Raw genomic sequence first — 22500 nt, forward strand, 5'->3', positions numbered from 1 at the left:
CTGGTTGCCCATCCCCAGGGAATCCAGTCCTTGGGCATTCTCCCCTGCAGATGCCAGACATGAGGGTGATGAGGGGCAGGCAGCCGAGGTGAGGTGGTGGGGGAAGCCCAGGCCTAGCCCAGACTGGGCTAGGGGGTGGGGTAGGAGCCACTTGGGGAGGCTCCAGCCTCTCTGAACAGGGAGACAGGACGAGAGGCTCCATGCCAAGTCAGACCAAAGAAATTTACTTTGACAAATGTCCATTTTGTTCTACATAGAAAACGTCCCTTTTCCTTTACCAAGTAGAGTGATTAGCTGAGTGCGGACAGTGTGGGCCTATGGAGCGCAGGCCACGGCGTGCTCCTAGGGGAAAGCCCAACTTGGGCCAGAGGTGCTGCTGGGGTCTTGCCTGAGAGCTCCGCTAGTCTCCAGCCCCCTCTGGGGTCCCACACTGGTGTTCCTGGGGCAAGATGAGAGGACGGGGGTCAGATCTTGACCACCTGGACCGCTGTGCACGGGCTCTTCCTCCCGCTGCCGTCAGCAGCCTGCCTGCTGATGTAGAGACGCCCAAAGGTGCCCCCCACCTGCCCCTTGGTGAGGCGCCCGGGGTTCACGCAGACACAGCCCAAGATGTCCTGAAAAGAAAGAACACACACACGTGGCTTGGGGAGGTTCTGGGGGAGCCCCTCAGTGACTGGCCCAGGGTCATGCTCCAGACTGGCAGAACAAGGGATTTGAATCTGAGGCCCAGCGTCCCAGGCCTGTTCTGCCTCGGATCTTCCAGGCAGAACAGGGCCGACCTGGACAGTTTTGGTTCTGGGGGGCCTATATGCTAGACGCCATCTTACATGTTTTACTAATACTGCTTCATGTGACCTTCACAAGGACCCTGGGAAGTGGCTGCTGTATTATTTACAGATGAGGAAACTGAGACAGAAGGGAAGAGACTTGCTCAGGGTCCCCCCAGCTAAAAACTGTCTTGAGGCTGGATTTGAATTCAGCTCTTGCTGCCTCCAGGCTCAGTACTCTACCCACTGAACCACCTTTAGAGACTATCTGAGCTCCTTCTGTGTAGCCCCCCACCCAGGTCCTCAGACTTCTTTTCTCTGGGCTGGCAGAAGTGATGGAAAGTGGAAAGGAGCTTCCACTCTGCCTGTTCTAGCCCATGGCCTGGTTACTCTAGACCCTCCCTGCCAAGGTTGGTAAGAGCCCTGCTGAGGGGGATGAGGGAGCTGCCAGTCCCTGGGCTGTGGCTGCCCACCCGCCCAAGGCCCCTGACCCAACGTTTCTTCCCCCTGGGGTTTCCACCGGCCACATGGACCTCCTACGGACCTTCACAAAGTATCTCAGGTCAGACGGAACGATGAAGACGTCGGGCGTGACTGGAAGCGGAGCGTGGGAATAGAAGTGCTCCATGTCAATGCTCATCTCTTCAAAGGGAGGGTGGAGGGGGTAGTAGCTGTGGAGACAGAGAAGAGGGCACACCAGCCTTGGGGTGGGGGAGTGGAGGGAACCCAGGCAGCCTCCTCAGTTTACAGCTGGGGAAAGCAAGGCACAGGAGACGCGCCCCCACGTAGCGGGTGGAGCTGAGGACTCAGCCATCTCCCCAGAGCCAGCACCTCTTGCTTGCTCCTGCCTAGCCTGTCTCCCTCTACACCATCCCTGCCTGGCTTCTGGGGGCTCAGTCCGGGCTCAGGTTACTGTCCCCTCAGGTGGACCTCGAGCTACAGCTGGGGTCTGGCTGAAACTCTCACACCGGCCCGGCCCCTCCCCTTCAGATCACTGCTCTTCCTAGTTGGGGGTGGCAGCAATTGGCCTCACCTCCTCTGGGTCAGGACGTGTTTGAGGAGGCGGCTGAATCTGTCCGACGTACTGGAGGAACTGGGGAAGGGACAGAGACACATCAGTTGGGCTGCGTGCTGCCCTCAACAGGGGTGGTGACGACAGGAGGCTGGCCACACCCCAACCACCCGGTTGTGTTTCCAGGTGAGGGGGCCCCATCCTGCAGCCTGAGGGCCAACTCAGGGGAGAGCGAAAAAGCCCCTCCAGAACAGTACCCCAGTGCAGGAGGCTGGGACTTCAGGGTCCTGAGGCTGGGAGGAGGCCAGCAACCCGGCCAAGAGCAGACACCATGGCCAGCCCACGCCCTTCCCCACATTCCTTCCCTCCGAGGAGATGCTGGGAGGGCTCAGCTGTCAAATCCAAACTCATATCCTTGGCTGGAAGTGATCTGTTCTCCTCCCAGAGTTACATGCCGTCCTAGTCGGAGAAGGCCCCAGCCACGGGCCTCCACCCCACCCCCCCATATCGGGAGAGGCCCAGAAACTTCAGGAAAATAAATCAAGGCGTTGTCACCCCCCACTCAGCCTTGCCAGGCCCCAGCTGGATGCTGGAGAGAGGGGAGGGGGGAGAGTGGGAAAATGAGTTGATTGGGGAGCCCCACCCGAACAAAGTAGAGACAAAAGGGCAAGGAATTCTTGGGGTCTGAATGGCGGGGATGCAGCCCCCGCGTTGGCCAAAGGAACTACAAAAGCCATGAACAAGCCACGAACACAGCCACATCACCTGGTCCATGTCAAGTGGGCTGATGGCCACTTGCCAAATGGCATCAGTGGGGAATGTGGCTGGGAAGAAAGCCTGGTCACAACCAGTCAGCCTGTACTCCTCTGGCAGGGGCTCTCCTCACCTGAGGGCCAACAAGGACCTGGGGAGGGTGAGAACCCTGCCCCCCCGCCTGCTGGCCGGGAGCCCACCAAGGGTCTCTCACCTGCTGATCTCCTCTGCTCCCATGTGAAGCAGCAGGTCTGTTGAGGTCAAGCCCAGAATCACTCCGTTTATGGAGAGGGTGCAGGGGTCAGACACAAAGTGGACTCGCTGGAAGGGGAAAGAGAGGGCATGGCGTTGTATCTCCTGGAACCCCAGAGCAATAGCGACTCCCATGGCCAGGAAAGGCTGGGTTCGGTGTTGTAGAGGGAGGGAGGCCGAGCTCACCCGTGGCAAGCCCACACAACACACACACACCTCAATCTGGTCTGTCCAGAAAATGCTGGGGAAACCACCAAGAAACTGGAGCCTAAGTGCTAATGGGTGCCTTCCAGCACACTGTGAGCGACCCCATTACTCCTCACTGCCCCCTCCACCTCATCCTAGATGAGGGCCCCCCAGGCATCTTTTCTTGAAGACAAAGGTGCCATCGTGTTTTCCCTACCTTGCACCTGGCACCCTGCTGCCAGCTGTGCCTTCTAAGGCTGTTTTCCCTCCAGTCTTCCATAGCTGCCCTCCCCTGGAGGCAGGGAGGTTAGGAAGGCCTTTTAAGTCAGTGTAAGCTCTGACTTACAGGGAGTTTGTGGGCCACTCTGACCTCCAGATCTTCCAAGGGGGCCTTCCCAAATCAGAGCTGTCATACCAGCTTTCCAAACTCAATGAAGCCCCAGTTCTTTTTCTAGATGTGGCTCATATACCTGCTTGTCCTCTGAGGAAAACTCTGGGATGCTGAAGGGTGGTTGTGGGTACACTGGCTGATGATGTGCATCTCGCAGGGATGGGACGAATACGAGGTGGATGCCGGAACTGTGGAACAGAGAATAGAGGTGGTGTTATGGGAGGTGCCACCCCACCTCCCAGGAAGTTTTCAGGGCATCGTGAGAGACAGAAGAGGTTTGGGGACAGAATGTAAAAGTGTGGGGGGTGCTGTTCATGGAAATGTCTGCATTTGCTAGGAAGATGAAGTCTACAATGCCATGGCCCAGCCCTGGGAATCCAGAGTTCCTCCTGCTGGACCCCGAGGGCCAAACAGCTTCACACTTCCTGTTGAGCTCCAGGAGAGATTTGAGGCCAGGCTGTGGGCCCTCCCTCTGTGGAACCCCTGAGCATGACAGCCAGCACTCTGGTCTCTTCTGGATCCTGACTGGCTCTGATATGGCCAAGACCTATCACTTAAAACCTGATACTCTGCCAGGTACCTACCGAGGGGTCACAGATGATCCAAGGAAAAGGGGCCTTGCTGGTGAGAGAGCTGGGGATCCTCCCCTTCTCCCTCCACCTGAGGCCTGACCCAACTACTTCGAGATCTAGCCAGTTGGCATTAGAATGGTCTGTTCATCATCTGTCTTAGTAAAGTGGCACGAGGGTCTCACATATACTCCTTTGGAAAAGTCAGGTGGGGTCCCCCAGGGATGTGGTCCCTGCAGCTGCCTCCAGGTCACACCCACAAGGGAAGACACTCAGGGAATGTTTGGGTGACCAGCACCCAGACTCCGTTTTTGCCTCTTGGTGTCACCAGAGCACCCCCCCCAGCATGAGTGGCATCCTGACCCAGGGCTCTAGGAACCTGGGACACTTGGCATGAACCCTCTGGTCCAGCCTCTTGCCCTTCCTGGCCACACAAAAGCAGGGAGGAGGCTAAAGTCAGGGGACCTGTGGCTTCCATGAGCTGTCTGGAGCAGAGCGAGGGCTATGTTGGGGGTACCCTGGAGGGTGCTGACCCACAGCTCTTCAGTGGAGAACCAGAAAGGAATGCCCCCAGCATTGCAGCCTAGATGATTTTTCCCACCAGTTCTACCTTTTCCCAGTCTGAAAAGGGAAGTGCGTGGTGGTTTCTGTGTGAGCCATCAGAGGTGGCCCTGGTTCCCAGGGGACCAGCTTCCCGAGGCAGTTGTGGCCTGCGGGGTGGTGCCTGGCTGGCAGAGACCAGGCGCACATGGCTTCCCTGGAGGTATTTCATTATTGTGATGAGGAAACAGCCTGGTCACTTGTGGTTATGAACCAGCTGTAGGGGAGGCCTGGGAGAAAATTCCGGCTAAACTCTGGGATTGCACAATTTCTTATGTCATAGTGGGAGGGTCCTGGGACTTTCTGACCACATGCCTCACCCTAATGGGTGAGGAAAGGCCAGGGAGTCAGCCTACCCCCAAATAAGTCCACAAAATGTGGGAGCGGCTACCCCAACACTGACTGGCAGCAGATGAAAGTGCCTGGTGGCGCCTGCTGGGCCCTGAGGAACAATGTTGATCTGTTCCTTGTTCCACTGCACCCAGGACCTCGTGCTGGTGGGAGGCCCAAACCAGGCAAGCCCTCCCCCTGGGGAGGCCCGGGGGCAGCAGCAGCAACAGTAAGGGTCTTAGGCCCAGAGAGCCAATTAATGTCCTGGGAGGTGAGGGGAGAACAGGCTCATCACTCGTCACACCTGGGGGTCAGTTCTCAACTCGGGGACAAGGCGGCATCTCGCCCCTGAAATGACCTCTGCGATGCATTTGCTTCTGCTCTCAGACCCATGGGAGCTCAACTCCTCAGGGGGCCCTGCCCCGCCACAGGAAGGCTGCTTCCTGAAGGAGTTTCTGCTCCCCAAACCAGAAGCACATCCTCTCTTCTGTAGCTGAGTTCAAAGATTCCACTCCCACTGACCACCAAGAGGGGTTTCCAACTGCCACCCCTCAGGTACCACCATAGCGACCGTTGAGGGAAGAGTGCAAGGGCCCCAGGGAGCATGGAAGGGTGCGGCTGAGCTTCCAGGCTGGCTGTTTGGGTCACTGAGGACCATCCAACATTTCTCCCAGTCACCCCAAAAAAGATTCCCATGGTGTGCATCTAGAGGAGGGAAAGGGCAGGGGAGGGGGAACGCTGTTCTAAGGCACCAGCTGCTTGGGTCCCAGCTGACCAGAGACAGAAGGCCCCAGCTCCCATGTGCCACTGATGGTCAAGGCCTCCCAAAGAGCTGGATAGAAACGGGGCAGAGCCGGGAGGTGGGAGCTCCAATGGCCGTGCTGCTCCCTACACACTCAGATCCTAACCTTTTGGTCCTTTCGATAATCATCAACACACACTGCTTGAACACGTCTTCAAAGGAGCTGGTCAGCCGACAGTTCTGTAAGAGGGGAGAAGCTTGGAAGGTGGCAGGGCCTCAAAGTCACCAGGGATGGCTCCTGAGGGGGACCCCCCCCCAGGCCTCTGGGGAAGAGGAGTCTGGGCCAAGGCCTTCAGGCCTCCCTTGGGAGGGACTGCCTTGCTTGGCCAGGGCCTGAGTTTTCTCAGGGGATGGCTGTTTTTGAGGTGCCCTTCCGCAGGCCTGACAACTGCCCCAAGTGGAGTTTCTTACCTCAACCTGTTCATGCTTGGCATCAAGGAAAGGGCCCAGCTGCAGCAAGAGAAAGAGAAGACGAAGCATCAACCAAGCAGATTAAAACAAGGACAAGAGGGGAATAAAGATTGGCCTCTGGGTCTCCAGAACGGATGAGGCGAGGGGGGGCCTCCGGTCCTCATTTGTTCTGTGACACAGACCCCCAGGGACTCTTCTGGACACATCAGAATCTCGTTTTTTAAATCTTAAGAAACCAAGTTCAGGGATCCCAGGTTCAGCACCTTCACTGCAGGGGACACTTCTCAAATGTAGATGCCATCTAAACCCTTCTCACAGCTGGGCCAAGGGGGGGAGGGGTCGACTGGCTCATGAGTCCCCATTTCTCCTTGCCTTTCCAAAGGCTGGCAAGGAGAGGGGTTGTCATACTTGTGAGTGGTCAAAGGAGGACCACTGTCAGACACACACCTTTATTCACTCTATTTTTTTTTTTAGGTTTTTTTGCAAGGTAAATGGGGTTAAGTGGCTTGCCCAGGGCCACACAGCTAGGTAATTATTAAGTGTCTGAGCCCGGATTTGAACCCAGGTACTCCTGACTCCAGGGCCGGTGCTTTATCCACTACGCCCCACTCTATTTTTTTAAGGCAATGGGGTTAAGTGACTTGCCCAAGGTCACACAGCTAGGTATTTATTAAGTGTCTGAACTCAAATTTGAACTCAGGTCCTCTTGAGGGCCAATGCTCTATCCACTGTGCACCTAGCTGCCCACCTTCATTTACTCTTGCATGATGCTTATAAGGGAGGAAAGGAATTAATTCTTATCAGTAGGGTGGCCTAGGGTGGCAGAGACACAGAGACATGTTAAATACAACTGGCGAGATGTGAGAGGTGCCTATGGATGCTCAGCCACAAAAAATAAAGACCAGAGAGGATTGCCAAGCATCCGATGCTTTTCATAGGGGGCTGCTGCCCAGGGGTCCTTACCAGAATGCAGACGTCTGGCTGGTCTCTTTCAATGACAGTGAGCAGATCGAATATGGGGTCGTAAGTGATGCTGTCTGATGTTGTGTAAGGCCCACAGGCTACCAGGATCATTCGCTGGTCTGAATCTAGTAAGGAGGACAGTATGACTCAAGAGGCTTTGTCAACAGGACTGCAGAATGGTGCAGGAGGGGCTGGGGGCTTCAGGGAAGGAGGAGACACCAGAGTGTGCTGAGACCACCCCCAAGGGTCTTGGTCATAGTGCTAAAGGCTGGTCTGCCTACTCCGCTAGAGGTCTCGGTTCTCCTGCAAAGAGTCTGTGAGGCTTCATGACAAACAAACATGAGTTTCCCTCCTGCTTCTTCCAGGATGTATGACTTCCTTTCCCCGGTGCAGATGATAGCTCTTCTGTGGACCCTGGGGCTGGCCTGCGGACGCTGGGTCCACAACGGGAGAACACCCACATCAAACCCCAGCTTGGCCTTGGGAATTCTTGGACCATGGCTGCCCATGTCCTCCGGAATACATAGGGGTTGGGCTGTGGCTGTGCTGTGTGCGACTGGCCTTGGCATCTCCACCAAACTACCAGCTTCCCCCCTACCTCCTGCTCTGGGTTGTGCTGCCCTCAAACACAGCATGGGTCTGCCTGGGATGGAGAAGCCACACTCCAGGGAGCCTGAACTAAGGCTCTAAGATAGCCTTGCTAGTCAAAACTGAGCGTGGCTTTTCTCCAAATGAATTCTATTTTTAAACTCACCTCCATCCTCTTCTGTGGGCTGGTAGAAAGGAAGAGGTACTCCCTAAAAACAAGGAAAAAAATCCTAATTCCAGGTCTGTGTCTTACATTTGGACTGAGAAGCCATGGGCCAGGGGATAATGGCAAAGGGGTCATGTCCTTGTCCTCTGAGACAGCTGGCCTCTGTCAGAGAAGGTGGCAAAGAAAGGAAGCTGTCTGTGGGATTGCAGGTTGGGGTGAGGACATTTGGAACAGCCCCTGCCACTGTAGCCTCAGGGGCTGGGCCCTGATGGTGATGGCCTCCAGAGACTGAGACATAAGTGAAAAGGTGCCTTGTGGGCAGGAGCTGGACCTACGCCATCCTTTCCTGTGTCTGTGAGGTAGAAGCAGGGGCTGTGACCCCTGGGGGAGGAGATACCCCCCCAAGAGGTGTGAGTTCATCACCTCATAGAGTTTGGTGGCAATGAACTTCTTTCCTGTTGTGTTGGTTCCCTCCATAATGACAACCTGCAACCCAAGGGGTAGAAACATAGTGACCAATCACAAGTTAATTCCAAATGGGTCCCGCCCCCAACACAGCAGCATCCTAAGAGGAAGCCAAGCAGCCCCTTGCCCAGGGGACTCTGGCTCTGTCTGTCTCTCATGATCCTGGATGCTCCCTCCCATTAATGCTAAGATCGAAGCCTCACCTGGCCAGGAAAAAGAGAATATTCCTTGAGCTCTGAGAGATCCACTGGGATCTGGACCCCTAGGGAAAGCTCCCGGTCTCCTTCCAGGATCACAGATTTGGAGTTCAACTTCCCATTACTATCACAACCAATCTGTCCCAGCAGAGTGATTGGTTCCTAGGGAAGTAAAGAGGCTACAGCATGAAAATGGTGGCAGAGAGGGGAAGCCCTAGCCCACCTCAGCTCCTCGAGCCACCTGGACCCAAGTGAACCTGGTGGCTTAATAATGTCAACTGTCCAACCTCAATGGTCAAGGGAGAAGGTCCATTAACAGAGATGATACACATCAGGAGTGATGGCGAGGACCTCCGTTAGAAGCTGGACTTCCTGTTGGCCATGCCACCCAGCCCCAGCACTCCCTGGGATTCGGTCCCCGCTGCTACTCTTAGCCTCTGGGCCCAGGCACCTTCCCCAAGGCTCCTCCTTGGCAGAAGTCATGGATGAGATTTTACCCTCCCAAGGGGAAGGCAATGTTGGGGTCTGGTCATGCAGACTCAAAGGGTTCAGGTCAACCTGGATGGACAACTCACTTGCTCAGCACCGATGCTCACTCACCTGGGCTGGCACTGAAATAGGACTCAAGGCCTCGATCTTGTAAAACTCCTTCAGTTCACAGCCCAGCTCTTCAATCCTGAAGGTCAGAACTGAAGCCAGGAGGATTAAAGGTTTGAAGAAGGAAAAGACACTATCCCCCCACCACTTCTCCAATCAGGTGTCAAGCAAGGGTAGCCAGCTTGGGCCGGTCTATGTAGGCAGTGGCTCGGGGGACCTGGTGAGCTCCCAACAGGCCGAAAAAGGAGAACCCCCCCCCCACTTTAAAGCTCAATGCCTGTCTTCCAAGTATGGCTAGAGAGGCTGGCCTGCCCTTTTCCCTGAGCCTGATGGGGGACAGCAATATACACAGAGGGTGGTGGAGACATCTTCCCTAAGAACCACCAGGTGGAGGGAGGGTCCTAATAGCACCTCCTTGTTCTTTTACAGGAACTGAGGGCAAAGTTGACCTATTCAAAGTGGTGACTGCTGACTCCTGAAAGGGGTGCGACTGGCCGTGGACCCGCAGGCTACTCCTGCCCTGGGTGAGCCCACAAAGGCAGCTCTGAGGTCTCATTCCAGGAGAATCACCTTCTCGGACATCTGTGAGCTTCTGGAACATGGATTTGTAGCTCTTGGTGAGGGCCCTGTCGGTGTCCAAGACCTTCACCCTGAGTCCGGCGCCACCTCCTTTCCCGGACCATGACAAGCCCTGTGTGGAGCCAAAGGAGGTCACGACCTCTCCACGGCTGCTTCTGGAGCTGTACTTCTGAGAGGGTGTGGCACTGTGGGAACAAAACAGAGCCCATTGTGTGCCAAGCCTTGCCTCTGGACCGAACTGCCAGGTCCCACTGGCACTGTTTGGCAGTGCCAGCCAGGGTCTGAGCTCTTGGAAGGGCAGTACAGAAAGTGCCTGCAGGGCCTGGGTCACCGGGCATAGCGTAGGATCGTCTCCGTCCTTAACAGTTCAGTAAAAACCAATGGCTTGCTGGGGAGTTGGGGTGGGCCAGGCCATGCTGAGCCAGCACTTAGGCCATGCCCTTTGCAAGAATGTAGTCAAATTTGCCATTTTGATGCCTTCCCTAGAGGCCACACCTAGGGTCACCCAGCTGGAGCAGGTCCTGGCAGCAGGGCTAAAGAAGGGATGCAATGCCCACCAACCCCACAGGCTGATGACAGCCCCAGGACTGTCTCCAGTATTGCTTTGTTACAGGATCCCTGTCCCATGCCCAAGCCAGGCTTTTATCAGCCATCCCAGCCCCTGGCTCACTTCCTCTCCAAACCAGGTAATCCCCTGGCCTGCCCCCAAGACAGAGTGGAGGTGAGATGACCAAGAGGCTGGGCCACTGCTGGCAATGGGGTTGAGGGCAGGATGGAGGAGGAAGGGACCCTGGGGACCGTATCACTCTATCACTTCCCCTTTCTGGACCTAGGCTTCCTTTTGATAGAGCAGATCTGGAAGGTCCTTCATGCCGTGACAGTGCGGGAGCTGTGAGGTCACTTAAAGTATAGTAGACCTGCTGCCCCCCCCTTCACTGAGTGACCTTGGGCAAGTCACGTCTCTCTGGCCCCGTTTCCTCTATGAAAAAGTGAATCCCAGAGTTGGAACAATGAACCCAAGCCCTCTTTAAATCAGAATCCTCTACACTACTGGCCTGACAAGTGGGCAGCCTCATAAGGAGCCCATTCCAGAACTTTCTGGTAGCTTCTCCTGACAGGAAGCCCACCCATCCAGGTTCTTATTTTCCCCTCCTGTATTCATCTCTATATTTTACTCTAGTCATTCCCAGGTCCTTCCACTGAAGCTGGTCTGGTAGGACCTGGGGGCCCTTCTCCTCCAGACACTCAGCAGCTCATTAGGTTAACGTCCTTTCTGCAGCCCTGAGTGAATGAACAGGGCAGAGGGGACAGGATGCTGGCACCTTCTGGCCCATCTCAACTGAGAGTTTGGGTTCCACCTGCTCCAGAGTCACGCTAATGACTAAGAATTTTAAAAAGAGAAAAAAGCTCACCAAATCTAACTAGTCTGAGGGTGTGGTTGATATCCCAGAGCCAGGGAGCCAAGCCCGGGCATTACAATTACAATGCTCAGTTAAAGAAAAAATTAAAAACAAAACAACTCTGAATTGAAAACTCAAGTTTCAAATCCCACTTTCATGTGATGGGGAACTGTGCTGAAAAGCTCAGTTTCTGAGCCTATACCACGTATACAATGGAGAGAAGGAATAAGAGAAATACAAATTTCCCCCTCTGGCCAGTCCAGGGGTGCAGAGGAACACAGAATTATTCATGGTCAGGGGCTTGCTGACTATTAGAGCTGGGCCTGGAGTCAGGATGACCTGAGTGTAAATCTGGCCTTAGACACTTCCTAGTGTTCCTGGGCATGTCACTCATCCTCTTGGCCTCAGTTTCTTCATCTGTCAAATAGTGCTTGTTCTTGAAGATCATGACATCATATGATGCCCTGACAAGCACACGAACTGAATGAGTGAGTGGGTCGTGCAAAGTTCCCAGCCTCACTTTCTTCTCCAAAGTCACTTGGGTCCAGTGGCCAGAAAGGAATCAGGATGACTAGAGATGTCCCTGGATGCGAGGCCATCAGGGTGAAGTGACTTGCCCAAGGTCACACTGCTAGTGTCTGAAGTGGGATTCGAATTCCTGTTCTCTTGACTCCAAGGCCAGTGCTCTATCCACTGTGCCACCTAACTGCTCAGTATCTGTCAAAGAGTACGGCCCCTCTAGTGTCTATGCCAAGATGGTTGTGGGGTTTGGAAGCACTGGGTAGGACTCAACAAGGCAGCCTCTTCCTGTTGGCTACCATAGAAGACCACCTGAGCCCATCCATGGGCTGTTCCCAGACCTCATTCCTGCACTCTTTGGCCATGAACCTAGAACAGGAATGAGCTGCTGCATCTTGATACCAACTCTTGATGCTTCTGCTTCTATTAGATAATCATAAAATGCCAGTGGCCTCCAGGAACAAATACAAAAAAGCCTGATTTGGTCTTCAAAGTCCTTTCCTGTTTCCTTTCCCCTCCCTCTTGACAAATCCTCTTTGATCCAGAGCCCCTGGCCTCCCAGGAATTCCACAAACAAGATCCTCCATCTCTCAGCTCTGGGCATTTTCTCTGGCTGTCCCCCAGGCCTGGACCCCTCTGCCTTCTCTGCTCTAATGACCTTCCTGGCTTCCCCACCCCTCTCAATTCCAGGGCCTTATCTCAGTTAGTTCTTATTTATCCCTATACAGCCTTCTTTGGATATATTTCGATTTGTTGAACTGTAAGCTCCTGGAGGGCAGGGACTCTCTTTTTTAACCTGGGAGCTGAGACTCAGAGGGTGGTACTCAATCAATGCTAATTGCTTGACTGACTCCTCCTGGGGTCATAGTTATATGGAGCTTGTTCTCTGGCCTGCCTGGGTCTGTACAGGCTGGAATAGGGAGAAGCCTCAGAAGTTGGTGGCCTGGCCTGTCTGGGATCACATGGGCAGCAAGTGGTTGAAGCAGGTCTCACAGCCTGGTCCTCAGTCCACCAACTCAGGAAGCCTCTGGAGGCTCAATCAGGCTTGATGGCTGGTGACAGGTTAGAATACCTTATTTCTGAATTGTGAGATTCTACTTCCTTTCTGCTTCTAAGGAATTCAGAACTCATGTTTACAACTTACAAAAGCTGGGGTGGCTAGGTGGCACAGTGGATAGAGCACCGGCCTTGGAGTCAGGAGTACCTGAGTTCAAATCTGGCCTCAAGACACTTAATAATGACCTAGCTGTGTGGCCTTGGGCAAGCCACTTAACCTCACTGCCTTGCAAAAATGAAAAATGAAAAAAAAAACTTAAAAAAGCCAGCTTCTGATGTCAGCTTTATTAGCCTGCATCAGACAAGGCCGCATCTTCCCTCCCTATGAACCAGGCCCCTGCATACAACAAAGGCTGAAACTCTTCACTTGGCTGGCTCCAAGGCTTTCATGATTAAAGACTTTCCTTCCCTTTTGGAGAGAGGTTGGCACCCAGGCCCAGTCACACCATCAGAGGAGCTGCCTACACGGGAGTTTCAAAGATTCCTCAAAGTTCTGAAGGGCAGGTAAGGGCTCTTCTCTCCCCCAGACTCCTCAGAGCCAATAACATCACTCTGGAGGCACGAGAGAATCTGGATCCTCTTCCATTCTGGGCTTTTGCACTCAACATTTTAGTTTCTGGAGGGATACCAAAAAGTCAAGGTAAACAGCTGATGTCCATCCCAAGGAGGTCAAAGGCAGGAAGAAAGGTCCAAATACGGTCAGGTATTTAGAGCACTCTGGGGAGAGTTAGGAACTGAAATAAAGCAGATGCCCACTGAGGGGGGAATGCTGACAAACTGTGGGGTACAAACAGCAAGGAGTATCATTGTGCCTTAAGAACTAATGGGGCAGCCGGGTGGCACAGTAGACAGAGTATTGACCTATAGTTAGGAGGACCTGATTTCAAATCTGAACTCAGATACATAATAATTGCCTAACTGTGTGACCTTGGGCAAATCACTTAACCCCAATGCCTTAAAAAAAAAAAACTGACTAGGAGAAGCTGAGATGATGTCTGTGAACTGATGCTGCTTGGACCAGGAAAAGGATCCCTACATAGCGACTTCAACAATGGAAAGAGCAAGAACCAGAAGGAGCTGGATGCTATTGCTACAAGTGATCAGAGAGGAGAGAAAATAAGGCCCCACACTGCTGGAGAGACCTGTGCTGCCCTCCCTCCATGGATGTGCTGGTCAGTTTGGCTGCCCTGCTTTTCTTTTCCTCTTTTGATGATGTCTCTCTGAATAGAGGGCAGAGGGTATTTGAAAATGAAAAGATATCAAGAATTTTCTTAAAGCACACAAAAAAGTTAAGACCCTCCTCCCCCCACTCTGCCAGACATATCTGCTGTGCCTAATGCTTTGCTGGTCAGTGCAGGGCTGACACTGGAGAAGAGTGTCTCCCCTACAACCTTGTCCTCCATGCTCTAAATCATTCTTGCTTCTGTTTCCCATTGCTGCCCTTAGGGAATTTGGGGTTGACGGCTTTCACACAGGGAGCGGTAGTTGACGGGTTTCCCAAGGCTAAGGCCCCCTCACCTCTCTGGAATGGCCAAGTTACATTGGCAGGTGAGCAGAATGACCTCCTAAGCCAGCCTGGAGCAGCTGTGCCCAGAAGTGTCCCAGCTCCTTGTAACTTGAGAGAGGGACAAGAAGTAGGTTATGTAACATTAGAGGTGCTGATTAGGTTCCTTTAAAAACCTATAAAAACAACTCCTAGCCTTTTGGCTGATTTAGAAAACACCCAACAAGAGAAGCAGGTTCAATCCTATTTGAACCAGCTAGCAGGTTGCAATCAGCAATTCCTTATCTAGGAAGCAAGCCCTTGAAAACAGGGAGGAAACCAATTTCCTCAATGTCTCTAAGATACAGTAATTTTCCACAAGAAAGGACGCCAAGAGGAAGCAGGGGGAGCAGGGAGTGGGGCAGTCACCGGCACAAATCATGGGCTTTCTGCACACTCGCCCTGTCCTTGGGGGTCTTTAAGATCATCTCTGCCTCCAGAGACGCCATACCTTGGAGAGAAGCTGGATGGGGAAAAGAGTAGATGAGGACTTCGAGCTGCTGACACATTCCGCTTGGACTGGGGTGTCTCAGGGGTGCTGATGGTGCGCTTCTGAGAACCCTGGAGTAGGAACAGCACATTGAAGCCAGGCCACATCAAGCTGTTGAACAAGTGTAAATTCCCGAGAAGGAAAGAAAGGGAGACTCCACAGAAGATTGAGGAGCTAAACTGTGTTAGCTCTCTGGATGTGTTTTAAATTGCCATCTGGGAGAAGCTTGTCTAAATTAAGAATGTAAACCCTCATTTCTAAACCAATACATTTATATGCAACCACTTCAAAATTCCCAAGATACCCATTCTCACTATGGCAAAAAGGCTCTCAAAGGCTATGTAAGGAGGCAGGTCTTACTATGGTGCCATGCTTTGACAATACTGGGCAGGGATGGAGTGTGAATCTACTGAAGGAAGGTCAGATGAGTTAAATTTGTAGAGGTCCATCAGTAGTTTAGCTTCCAAGAGATTAATTTTTGGCTACAGCAAGTCTCCAAAGTCATCAATAAGCCATGGGAGAATCTGCCTTCCTGGAAGCATCCAAGCAACCAAAAATGTTACAAAACTCGGAAGTCTCTAAAAAGGTCCAAGGCAGGGACATTTCTCCTGTCTACTCTGGGGACCAGAAGGCTTCTTTTCCTCCCCACCCTGTGCCTTAGATGATGGTGATTGGTTTTGCAACACAAGCTATCTTGCTTGACATGACAATATTTTTCTGAGATTGGTTAGGGCCAAGTTCTCACTCATTCTTAGTAGTTTATTTATTCCATCTTGCTTGGAGAGGATCTGCCCAGTGTCTGAATTAGATTTGCCTTAGAATTCACTATTTTACTCCTGAATAAGCCTTTGGAGGAACCTTGGAAGGCGAGGAAAACCTGCAGGTTCTGGAATGCTGGGAATCCACTTCCTCTAATCCGAGTTTGTTAAGCCCTGAGCAGGAGGAAAAAACTGGACTCTGCTATCCCTGGGGGAAGGCCCGGGAATAACTTGGCAGAAAAGGAGGAACAATTAAAAAAATAAAAAATCTCTGCTGGGAACTAGAGCCAGAGGTAGAATCAGAAGCAGCACGCGGGCTCCCTCTGGAGGCTCAGTGAGGTCAGGCTTGTTAAAAAGGAACACCTCATAATGGATATAAAAGGATCTTTTTTATTTCCAGACTCATTTCCCCAAATCAAGAGAGGACAATAATGCCACTGTCTGGGAGAAGAGTTTCTAGTTCCTCGTTAATGCAGACCTGTTTCCTCCATTGATGCTCCCTGGGACAGAGCCCTATGCCTGTTCTCTTGCCCATTAGACAGGGAGCTCCTTGAGGGCAGGGAATGGCTTTTGCCTTTATTCCTAACTCAGAAGGCACTTAATACATGCTTATTCGCTGATGGATATAGGGACAATCTCATATGCTCACCAGACAGTTTTAAATGACAAAAATTTAAGTGATTTTAAAAAACCCTTTTCACTGGAAATCTTTCCTCTACTTTGGTAATATACAGACCGACCCCACCTTGAGCTGAAGGACAAGGACAAACTCCCTCTGAGCATGTTTAATCCCAGTATGGGACTCTTCTCCTTCTTTGGTCGGAAGTGATTTAGAGAGAACAGGAGGTCATACTGCATGGGGGTACTTGGTTCCAATACTGAGTTTTAGGGGGAAGAGTCCACTCACCTTGGAGGGGGTTGCGTAAGAGTTCAGGAGGGTCTCTTCTTTGGCCTCAACTTCTATCCTGAACACTTGGGAGTTATGGAAAAGAAGCACTGATGTTACTCAGCAGCCCAAGCTCTGAGAGGCTCCGGGGCCTGAGTCCTTGCTGGAAAAGGATACAGCTCTTGAATGGAGACGATGTCCCAGGTTCCCGTGTGGCCACTGTCCTTCTTGGTGGCACTGTGCCGGGATTTGGCTATTCTTTTGGTCAGAAACTGAGGAAGAAAGGAAGACTTAGTGCTGGCCAAAGTCCTAAAGCACTAGCTCCTGTTCAATAAAAGGATATTGAGCACAAGACAAAAGAAGATGTAGTGCCTGCCCTACAAGCACTTACAGTCCAAGAGAAGACAACATGAGTTTGGGCAGATATTCTGGAGGGAAATCACGAGACAAGGTTGAAAACAATGGGGAGCAGGGGGACGTGGGGAGTCTTGATTTTAGCCTCCTGAAGTTTACCTGATGGGAAAAAATGAGCCACTACAGATTTCTGAGTTTCTCTGGATTGTGCCAGAGCAGGAGCTAGAGGCTGCAAACCAGTCTGGGATCAGCTGTAACTGTCCCAATGTCAGAGGAGAGAACAGAAGAGATGCTTGGGGCTGGAATCCAGGGGACTTGAGCTCATCATGGAGGAAGGAGGGGAGATGGACAGGAGAGTTAACATGGGTGGTGAGGGTAAGGCTGGCACCAAGGATAGCAATGATACCCTCAGAAAGAATGACCAACAATTCAAAGTTTTGCTTTAATTTGCTAAGTTTGAGGGACTGGTGGCATTTCCAGGGAAAGTCATCCTATAGGCAAAGGTGGGATAAGGGCTGGAGATCCAGGTGCAGGGTGTGGTGACAGAGGAGATTGAGGACAAGATACAGGGGCAAGGCTCTGAAAGATGAGGAGTTAGCAAAGAGAAGCAGGTGAGGATTACAAAGGAACAGGGTCTCAGGAATCAAAAGAAAATCCAACAGGAAGAGGAGTCAGCAGTGCAGAAGTCTGGGGCATTGGCCATCCGAGAATTCCCTGGGGACTATAGGGAGCAGTGGCAGAGGGCAGGAATGAACCATGGAATGACAAAAGTACCATCTCTTCTCAAAGAATTCATTCAAGATAAAATAGAGGCCAGGCTGCAGGGGTGGAATAGAAGGGAGGAGAGGCAGCTTCTCAAAAGCCCAGCAGTGAAAGGGAAGGAGATGGGATGGCAGGGACAAAGAAAGGCCTGAAGAGCAGGGAAACTGGGGATTACCTGAAGGCCAGTGGCAGGAAGTCTGCCAAGAGGGAGAGACAGGCATGGGGGACTTCTGGAGGGAGGTCCTGAGGAAGTCAGAGAGCATGTGTATGTGTATGTGTATGGATCAGTCCTGGCAAAGGGTAGAGGAAGCAGGAGCCAGCAAGGGGGTGCCAGAAGGCTTCTCTGGCCACATCTTGCCATGGTATGTGGTAACTGAGACTTCTTTTTAAAGCAGTTCAGCCTCTAGAAGTGTTTATGTTTCACATGTCCTATTCTTATTTTTTGCATTAAACAAAGGACATTTAGTTTATTTGGGGACCACTCTGCCCATAGGTGGTCAGGGTCCCCAATTTAAAACCCCTTCCCAATTCTGGACATCTGGTAGAAAGCAGGGCTTCACGTCCACTTAGGGTCAAGTGCTAGAAGTTGCTTTGACATCATCTAGTTCAATCTCTTCATTTTCCAGATGATTTTGTATAAAGGTTAATATTAAATGCAATATCCGACACACGGAGAGACACGAAATGATGCAAAGTCCAGTAAGGAGAGCCAAGGAAACAAGACTGCACGATGATCACAGCAATGGGAATGGGATAGGAACCATAAGACAAGGAAGAAATGAAAGTGGCAAACTTACAAATAATAAGGTTGGCTTCAAAGAGATACTTCATTTCTTCTAAAGGGGGAAGGCAATTCTAGGTGTGGAATATTTTTTCCAGGCATCAATCAGTTTTGCTGAATTTTTCTCTATTATTTCCCTTTTTTGGGGGGTGAGGCAATTGGAGTTAAGTGACTTGTTGAGGGTCACACAGCTAATAATGTCAAGTGTCCAGATTTGAACTTGGGTCCTCCTGATTCCAGGGTGGTGCCTTTTCTTTCTTCCAGCTCAATGATTTCAAGGATTTCTTGTGCGAATGAAGAAGACCAATGCCTTTCAGTGCTTCCAGGCTTTCAGCAGGGTAGGAACAATACTGAATGAATATCTGACGCCCACAGGGCCAAGGTTATGAGGTAAAAAGTAGGTGGCCCAAGGGACCAGGAGGGCCTGGATACAGGGCAGAAGGAAGAAGGCTAGGGTGGCTAGGTGGTGCAGTGGATAAAGCACTGACCCTGGAGTCAGGAGTACCTGAGTTCAAATCTGGCCTCAGACACTTAATAATTACCCAGCTGTGTGGCCTTGGGCAAGTCACTTAGCCCCATTGCCTTGCAAAAAACCCTAAAAAAAAAGAAAAAAAGAAGGAAGAAGGCTGCACTGTCTTGGCTTGGGCAGATACCATGGACTGGAAGGGGGATCAGCTGGACAATGGTCATCAGTTTGGGAGTGAGAAGTATTGTTAGCTAGTCAGTGGGTGGAAGGATGAAGGTGAGAGTAAACGTGGGCAGCTGAATTTTAGGTCCAGAGGGCACAAGGGTTGAGTGAAACCCAAGGTCCTGGGGAATGGGAAGGAGACAGAAGAGGAGGAGGGAACTGACATTCACACATTGCTTGAAGGTTTGCAAAATGCTTTACAAATATGATCACCCTTGTTTCACAGGTGAAAAAACAGAGGCAAACAGAGGGAAGTGAGTTGCCCAGGGTCACATAGCTACTGAGTGCTTGAGGTTGAACTGGAACTCAGATCTTCTGGCTCAACTCAAATTAAAACTGGATTCTCAATCAATGGCCCCCCCCCAAAAAAAAACAGGATTACACAGATGCTGGACCCAGATACACAAAACTGATCATTCGCTCTTACTTCATTTTCTCATTCTTTCTTCTTTCCTTCCTCTCTCTTTCTTAAATAGGCAAGTCAGTTTTTCCTTGTTCCTACAATATTTGCTCAAGTCCCCATGACAAAGCAAGCGAGGGTATAAGGACCAGGTGGGAGCATGCCTTTTCCTGCAGCTCAGACAGGGAGATAGCTATTTCTTTCCTCCATCTCCTCCTGCCATTCTATCATTGTTCAGCAGAGAACAACAGAGCAAAAAAGCAAAGGGCCAGCAGGACAGAGTTGCAGGATTCCACCTCCACGCCCACAGAGGAGTCTGAGTCTCCATACGTTCCCACGGATGGCAGTTCACCAGTGGGATGATGGAATCAGAATGGTCCGGGGAGTTTAGGGATCTCTTCCCATCTCCATCCGCTAAAGCCCACCTTCCTCCTCTAGCTCCCTGTGTTTGGGCTCCTTTCTTGCTCACCATCTTTGTCCAGGGAGTGTACAAGGTGGTGTTTAAAGTTTTAAAATCATCTAATAGAAATAATTCTGCTTCAGTTATATGGTAGAAGCATGTCTTACCTTCATCTAAATTCTCAATCTCTTCTCAAAAATGAAATCCCCAACTACATCAAAGCTACAAGAACCTTCCAATTAGCACCTCCCTTCCTGGATTTATTCATTTTGGGGTTTTTTGCAAGACAATGGGGTTAAGTGACTTGCCCAAGGCCACACAGCTAGGTCATGATGAAGTGTCTGAGGCCGGATTTGAACTCAGGTCCTCCTGACTCCAGGCCCTGCTCTGTCCACTGCGCCACCTAGCCCCCCATTCATTCATTTTTAAAAGGGGGGAATCGCTCTTTCTTTAGGATGCCTTGAGGCACTCTAGGAGGAATAGTTCTTACCTCACTTTCGAAGGAGCTGAGGTTCTCCAAGGTGAGATAAACCTTGCCAGCATTGCTGCTGAAGGCGACCAGCTCGGCCACCAGCTCCTCCTCGGTCTGCCTGTATAGGGGGCACAGCTCCACCACTGCGGGCAGACACAGCAGGTGGGTCAGGTCCCTGGGCGCCAGAGGCACGGCTCCACCGGGCACCTCTCTGGCTTTATTCCCTACAAATCCAACCTTTCTGGTACAATTAGACACTGGCCAGCCCGGTGCCCGCCCAGGGGTCGGGGGCCTTGGGCCACAGCTTCCCACCCAGGGCCCGAGGCTGTTTCCATTCCGCCCCCTCCCCCAGGCGCTCGGGAGGGGAGGGCACCCCCAGGTGCCCCCGGGCAGCTCAGGCTGCAGGCTCTGCCTGCAGGGGACGCCCCCTGGTGACCCGCCGCCCGAGGGCACTCCCGGCCCCGGAGCTCGGGGTTCCCAGAGTGAGCACGGGGGGCGCGCCGGGCTGTGTGTGGGGGCGGGGGTCCGTGTCTCCCCTCCCCCCGCGCTCACGCTTCTCGTAGGCCGCCTCCTCGCAGTCCAGGCCGAACATCTGCAGCTCGGCGGCCAGGCGCTCGGCCGACGCGGCCCCGGCCCCGGCCCCGGGCCCCATCCCAGCCGCCGGGAGCGCCGCCGCCGCCGCGACCGACCAGAAGGAAAAAACCCGCCAACCTTCTGGGCGCGCAGGCGCCCTGCCGCGAGGGGCCGGCCCCGGCGCGCGTGCGCACCGCGCTCTCCGCCGCCGCCGCCTCCGGCCCGCGATCCCGGCGAGAGCACACGCGCAGGCGCCACGGGACGGGGCTTGGTGCGCATGTGCGGGGCGCCTGGGGGCGTGGGCGGACAGGGGCGGAGCCAAGGGCCCAAGGCCCCGCCCCTCCTCGGGTAAAGGCCAGGCTCCCGCGCAGGCGCAGGCGCCGGCTTCCTCGTGCCCTCGATGGGGCATCCGGCAGAATCCCGAGGGCTTGGGGCTGGCCAGACCCTTCCCTCCAGGCAGCCTGGGGCCACCCTGCCCCGGCCCGGGCCTGGCAGCCGCTGCCCTCGAGTTTGTGAAAGGAGTGAAGGGTGGGCCTGGATGAGGCCAGATGGGACCTGGGGCCCCCCGCCGGCCCCCCAGCCACCCAGCCCCTGGACAGTGGGGGAGTGGAGGGATGCTGGCCCTGACTGCTAAACTTTCCCAACCTCAGTTTCCTCATCTGTAAAATGAAAGGGTTGACCCCGGGATCCCTGAGGCCCCTCCTGTTCTAAACATTCGAGGGAGCCACCCTCTTCCTGTCCTGGCTGATCTGGTGAGGGGCAAAGTGCTGCCTTGTCAGAGACACAGTGCTAAATGCCACAGGCCTGTTTCTGTTTCTCAAGAATCAGGTGAGCGTGAGAACCCGGATCTCCGGCTAGAAAAATCCTGTCACCCTAACCTTATAAGGTGCAAACAAAGACTAACTTTCCTGGGAACGCTCAGGTACACTCCCTTCTTTTCGGACCATCAAGTTTGACCAGTTGTTGTAAGGGTGGGCAGAAAAGAGGAGGGGGCATGGTGCTGGTTTCTGTGGCTTTGAACCCTGCTTCAGCTTCTGTAATCGGGCTTTGCCTGCTCTCTCTCCTGGTTAGGAACTGCCCCGCTTCTTGCAAGAACCAATGAAATCTTAACTCTTTGCTGCCACCTTGAGAGGACTCAGAGGAGTCATTTTGGCCGAGGGTCTCAATACCCCGCACAGTTTTGGGGGCTCTCTCCCGGGATAGTGGTCTCAGGGACAGACGACCCCTGACTCAGGCCAAGGGCAGACTCCTGTTGAGAGTTTTACTCCAACAGTCCTTGATGCTGGTCCTGGAGTCTTCCCCCTCCCAGAGACAAACGACCCCAAGAGGAGTAACTCGGTGGAAGCAAAGACCAGAAATTTCCCCAAAGGAAACCTGCCGGTGCAGTTGCAGCCAGGCAACTTCTACACGTATAACCCATAAGTGCACAATCTGGTGAGTCATAAGGGTAGTTGGCTCACCGGGCACCAAGCGCTCTGGGGTGACTGCTAGTGGGCAGGTGACCCCCACTGTGAGCCTAGTAGAGGCTAGGATTCCTTGAGTCATGGACTCGGAGGTGCTGGCAATGGACCTCATGCTAAATTAGGGGCAAAAGAACAATCTGAAGTGAAAGCTGCAGCAGGAGATTAGGAAATACCAAAGGACAGTCCATTAGGCAGCCAGTTGCAAGACTGGGACCAATCACCAAATTATCAAAGTAAAGATAAGAGAAAAGATGATTAAGTATTGTTGTTTCATATGGGGGATACAAATTTGGTTGGTGGAGTAATTTGGCCCAAATATGGCTCCAC

The 22500-nt window shown here is 52.7% G+C and overlaps 1 protein-coding gene and 1 long non-coding RNA gene across 2 annotated transcripts; one reads left to right on the plus strand and one right to left on the minus strand.

Annotated features, from left to right (window-relative positions):
* Window positions 1–201: 201 nt before the first annotated feature.
* Window positions 202–20832, minus strand: POLA2 (DNA polymerase alpha 2, accessory subunit). Its single transcript, XM_074231100.1, has 18 exons — window positions 20690–20832; window positions 20156–20280; window positions 16458–16552; window positions 16302–16359; window positions 14598–14707; window positions 9620–9813; window positions 9053–9141; window positions 8459–8614; window positions 8214–8276; window positions 7791–7833; window positions 7037–7161; window positions 6074–6112; window positions 5769–5842; window positions 3441–3549; window positions 2747–2853; window positions 1801–1860; window positions 1312–1438; window positions 202–614 (listed from the first exon to the last, which is right to left on the minus strand). The coding sequence occupies exons 1-18, from the start codon at window positions 20787–20789 to the stop codon at window positions 465–467; spliced, it is 1824 nt and encodes a 607-aa protein (XP_074087201.1). The 5' UTR covers window positions 20790–20832; the 3' UTR covers window positions 202–464.
* Window positions 4869–13102, plus strand: LOC141518788 (uncharacterized). The gene is made up of 3 exons (XR_012477287.1): window positions 4869–5557; window positions 9479–9993; window positions 12937–13102. It is a non-coding gene; the product is annotated as an uncharacterized LOC141518788 (long non-coding RNA).
* Window positions 20833–22500: the final 1668 nt, after the last annotated feature.

This window comes from Macrotis lagotis, chromosome 3 (assembly GCF_037893015.1).
Source record: "Macrotis lagotis isolate mMagLag1 chromosome 3, bilby.v1.9.chrom.fasta, whole genome shotgun sequence".
NCBI classification, from domain to species: domain Eukaryota; kingdom Metazoa; phylum Chordata; class Mammalia; order Peramelemorphia; family Peramelidae; genus Macrotis; species Macrotis lagotis.